Source organism: Perognathus longimembris, chromosome 10 (assembly GCF_023159225.1).
Source record: "Perognathus longimembris pacificus isolate PPM17 chromosome 10, ASM2315922v1, whole genome shotgun sequence".
NCBI classification, from domain to species: Eukaryota; Metazoa; Chordata; class Mammalia; order Rodentia; family Heteromyidae; genus Perognathus; species Perognathus longimembris.
Window position 1 is genome coordinate 7,800,036 of NC_063170.1, and position 2,942 is coordinate 7,802,977.

Sequence of the window (2,942 nt, forward strand, 5' to 3'; positions counted from 1 at the left end):
TTGACCATGTCCTTCCTCGCAGCAATCCTAAGGAGTTAAATGCTTCCATCTTTGTGATGCCAAGGAGAATATTGAGCCTCCGTGAGATCCAGTCACTTGGGGCCTCACAGCTCCCAAGTGTGGTGCTGGGACTCAAAGCCAGCCCTCTTTCCTTGGTCCATTAAGAGAGTCTATCAGTTCACACACATCCTTAGGAAAAATACTCAGCTCAGGCCAGTGATAGAGTGGCTCCCTTTCCAGCCTCTGGGGAAAGGGGGGCGGGTGTGTGTGGGGGGACAACTATGACGGATGATCAGACTGTCTCCTGGGGTGGGGGGAGGCTCTGACTCAGTCTCCCTCCTGCTTTCTCAGGCCTGAGGAATCTCCAAGCATCTTCTATGGACTCGTGACCAGACAGATCGGCAGAGCCAGCTCTCCCAGGGGCCTTGGACCACAGTGAGCACCTTCTTGAGGGAAGAGGCAGGCAGCCAGCCAAGGGTGAGTCTCCACCCTGTCTCTCTGCCACTCTGGCTCCACTCTACTTCCCCTTTAACTGGACTCTTAGGAAACCCACAGGGCTCTGGGAGGCTGCCTTCCCTCCAGGGGGGAAGGCAACAACCACATCTGTGTATCTATTTGGTTTGTTTACTCTTACTCTACCACTTGAGCCACATTCCTACTTCCACCTTTTTTTTTTTTTAATTGAACCATCTTGTTTTTTGGTTTTTTGCTTTTTTAAAAATACTTTTGGTGGTATTGGGATTGAACTCAGGAACTTCACATTGCCTTGCTGCTGAGCCACGCCTCCAGTCCTTAATTCCAGCTTTTTGCAGGCTAACTTGGGATAAGAGTTCTCTCAGAAGTAGCTTCCTGGGCTGGCATCAGCTCTCATCCTCCTGAGTAGCCACGTTTACAGGTGCGAGTCACCAGCCAGGAACTGGCCTAAGCAAAAGCTAGGATTTCTGTTTGAAAAAGCGACATTTCCCCCAATGAAGGCGAGCATACGGATCCATGGATTTCCCCACGACAGTCTGCAACCACAACTCTGCTGTCAAGTCATCCTAGGCGTGATCATGTCCTATGTCTTAACTTCACGTTTCTGGAAGAGTCTACCGTGACCGAGGGAGAGTTAGGAGGGCCGTACATCTAGGAGGCTCTGGGGGAGGGGGGGCAGAGGGTGGGCAGATGGGTGGCCGTCCCTAACCACCCCCCCCCCCCGCGTTCTTCCCCCGGCAGGCCTGGGCCGACGGCATGCGGCTGCCCCGCGCCTTCTCCTCGGGCACCGCGGTGGCCGCCCTCCTGCTGGGGCAGACCTGCCTGCTGCTGTTCCTGGCCTGGCGGCCGGGTCCGGCGTCGCCGGCGGGCGGCCCGGAGCGCGTGCACGTGCTGGTGCTGTCGTCGTGGCGCTCGGGCTCGTCCTTCGTGGGGCAGCTGTTCAGCCAGCACCCGGACGTCTTCTACCTGATGGAGCCCGCGTGGCACGTGTGGGCCGCGCTGTCGCAGGGCAGCGCCGCCGCGCTGCAGATGGCCGTGCGGGACCTGGTGCGCTCGGTGTTCCTGTGCGACATGGACGTGTTCGAGGCCTACCTGCCGTGGCGCCGCAACCTGTCGGACCTGTTCCAGTGGGCGGTGAGCCGCGCGCTGTGCTCGCCGCCCGCCTGCGGCGCCTTCCCGCGCGGCGCCATCAGCAGCGAGGCGGTGTGCAAGCCGCTGTGCGCGCGGCGCCCCTTCGCGGCGGTGCGGGACGCCTGCCGCACCTACAGCCACGTGGTGCTCAAGGAGGTCCGCTTCTTCGACCTGCGGGCGCTGCGGCCGCTGCTCACCGACCCGGCCCTCGACCTGCGCCTGGTGCACCTGGTGCGCGACCCCCGCGCCGTGCTGCGCTCGCGCGAGCAGACGGCCCGCGCGCTGGCCCGCGACAACGGCATCGTGCTGGGCACCAACGGCACGTGGGTGGAGGCCGACCCGCGCCTGCGCGTGGTGACGGAGGTGTGCCGCAGCCACGTGCGCATCGCCGACGCCGCGCTGCGCAAGCCGCCGCCCTTCCTGCGCGGCCGCTACCTGCTGGTGCGCTTCGAGGACCTGGCGCGCGACCCGCTCGCCGAGATCCGCGCGCTCTACGCCTTCGCCGGCCTGCGCCTCACGCCCGAGCTGCGGGCCTGGATCCACAACCTCACGCACGGCCCCGGCCCCGGCCCCGGCCCCGGCGCGCGCCGCGAGGCCTTCCAGACCACCTCCCGGGACGCGCGGAACGTCTCGCAGGCCTGGCGCCACGCGCTGCCCTTCGCCAAGATCCGCCGCGTGCAGGAGCTCTGCGCAGGCGCGCTGCAGGCGCTCGGCTACCGGCCCGTCTTCTCCGAGCAGGAGCAGCGCGACCTCGCGCTCGACCTGGTGCTGCCGCGCGGCCCCGGCAGCTTCCGGTGGGCGTCGGCCGCCGGGCCGCAGCTGGGGCCCTAGCCGAGCCGCCGGGACACACACACACACCCCCTCCCGCCCCCAGCCCGGAGGAGGAGAGGGGACCCGGTGAGCAGAGAGAGGGGCTGGCGCCAGACACCAGGGGCCCGGAGCTGGAGATCGCCCCCAGTTCCGCCTTCCCCCCTCCCTCTCTGGGTTAATTTCCTTTCTCCCTTCCCCTTCCTTCCTTCCTTCCTTCCTTCCTTCCTTCCTTCCTTCCTTCCTTCCTTCCTTCCTTCCTTCCTTCTTCTTTCCTTCCTTCCTCTCCTTCCTTCCTTCCCTTCCTTCTTTCTTCTCCTTCCTCTCCTTCCTTCCTTCTCTCCCTCCCTCCCTCCCTTCCTTCCTTCCTCCCTTCCTTCCTTTTCTCCATTCCATTCTTTCTTGTGTGTGACTTGAGACTGAGACTTGAACTCAAGGCCTCCTGTTCTCACTTGTCCTTTGTATTTTTCATCTCAAAGCTGACACTCTACTCCTGGAGTCACACCTCCACTTCCAGCTTTTGCTGGCTA

At 63.0% G+C, this 2,942-nt stretch overlaps 1 protein-coding gene across 1 annotated transcript; it reads left to right on the forward strand.

Moving 5' to 3' along the window:
* Positions 1-357: 357 nt before the first annotated feature.
* Chst6 (carbohydrate sulfotransferase 6) lies at positions 358-2,440 on the forward strand. Its single transcript, XM_048355203.1, has 2 exons — positions 358-435; positions 1,216-2,440. Exon 2 carries the CDS (start codon positions 1,231-1,233, stop codon positions 2,434-2,436), a length of 1,206 nt encoding a protein of 401 aa, XP_048211160.1. The 5' UTR covers positions 358-435; positions 1,216-1,230; the 3' UTR covers positions 2,437-2,440.
* Positions 2,441-2,942: the final 502 nt, after the last annotated feature.